Raw genomic sequence first — 1,641 nt, 5'->3', positions numbered from 1 at the left:
TTTCAAAAATAACGCTTTGACAAAAACCGAAAGGAAAAATATTGAGTGCCTTCCAAGCGGACTTTGAATAAAATAAATAAATTTAGCACAGAAGAAAACAATTTAGTGTTCCCGCGTCTGTTTTTAAGTATTGTGGACACATTTGTCGAAATATAAACTAAGCGAGTGAATTAGAAAGTACAAAATGGACGTATCCAGACAAACTTATAGTGAAGCAAATACTACGGGTGTTTCTATGTATTTGTCGTTCGATTCGAGCATTTCCAGTGCTGCTTACAAGACTCTAGAAGCGACCACAGATAATCTTTCGATTTTATCTAACATGGACCATGAGGAGGAAACAGTGGAAAATTCTCAAGATCTGAATCAAAATAGTACATTGGAGGCAATCAATTCACACTTAAACTACCTTGATTCTGTGAAGGATATGGACACACATTCGCAGCTGTCTGCTATACCAAAGAGAGTACTCCAAGACTTTAACATTGCCAGCTCGACACCAACAAAGGAACAACTGTTACGCAGCGTGGAAGTAAATCGTGGGTCGAGCGCCGAAAGATGTTTTGATATGAAATTGGCTTTTATGGATATGGATGAGAAAATTGAGAATGACCATGTTAAGAATAAAGAAAATACCTTACCTCTTAATGAAGTAGCATTACTATCTGTTAAAAGTAATGAAGAAATTCCTACTTTACCTAAAGAAGAAAAGGTACAAATACTCGAAGTACGTACTCTAAATTCAGATGCTGAAAGTGCAAAAACAGAATGTGAAACATCGAAAACTACTGAAATTGCAAATACCGAAGACGATGAAACTCCAAAAAATACCGACGATCAAACCATTAAAGCTGCAGTGGAAAGTAAAGGTAAATGATTCAGCAGGGAAAATATTTATTTTAATTATCTAAGCCTAAAAACTCATTTAGGTTGACATAAATCACAAATATTTTTTATTATTTTATTTACTAATTTGCAGTGCAAGCAGCAGATTTCAACAAACGCCAATCAATGGCAAAGAAATCTCTTTGTGAGCCCAATCTTTTAACTAATCGTCCATCGAGAATTGTCACAAATGCAGCAAGTAAGCGATTTTCTTTCAACAATTTTGCTACTAAGACGAATTTAGACAAAGAGATAAATTCAGAAATACCCAAATTGTTGAATAAGGTTTTGAAATTCACTGAACCTACAACTGTAATAAATGATAAAACCAAAACTTCTTCTGTATTGGATAAACGTAAGTCCATTTCATGTAACTCGAAGGGACGTTCTTCAATCCTACCAACAACTGCCAAATCACTACCAGAAAAGCGTCCTTTCGCGTTCACTCATCGTATGTCTGTATTGGTTAAGACCACATTAAACAGCCCAGCTCGTAAAATAGCTCGACGGTCGGTATTACCAACGGGACAACAGAACTGTAAAAATGTCGCACCAACTGTGNTACAATCTTCATCAAAGCCCCCTTCTGATTCCTTAAAATCAATACCATCTAATAGAAAATCAATATTTCCTATTGACAAGCCACGCAGTGAATCGTACAAAACGACCATCGCTTCTACATTGACAACACTTAATGCGAAACCTCCACCAAGTCTAGCTAGAAAAGCAGAGACGTCGTTTGTTTGCAATGTTTGT

General features: G+C 36.2%; 1 protein-coding gene across 1 annotated transcript; it reads left to right on the top strand.

The window, feature by feature from the left end:
* Window positions 1-184: 184 nt before the first annotated feature.
* LOC108356477 (uncharacterized) lies at window positions 185-1,635 on the top strand (the record flags this gene model as incomplete). Its single annotated transcript, XM_017607583.1, has 3 exons — window positions 185-869; window positions 980-1,240; window positions 1,388-1,635. Coding segments are annotated over exons 1-3 (1,194 nt in total), but the record flags the coding sequence as incomplete, so codon positions are not given.
* Window positions 1,636-1,641: the final 6 nt, after the last annotated feature.

Source organism: Rhagoletis zephyria, unplaced genomic scaffold (genome assembly GCF_001687245.7).
Source record: "Rhagoletis zephyria isolate East Lansing unplaced genomic scaffold, Rhagoletis_zephyria_1.1 Rzeph_scaffold_59745, whole genome shotgun sequence".
Classification (NCBI taxonomy): domain Eukaryota; kingdom Metazoa; phylum Arthropoda; class Insecta; order Diptera; family Tephritidae; genus Rhagoletis; species Rhagoletis zephyria.
Note: the sequence above shows the minus strand (reverse complement) of the source record. Positions and strands in the feature narration are given on the sequence as shown.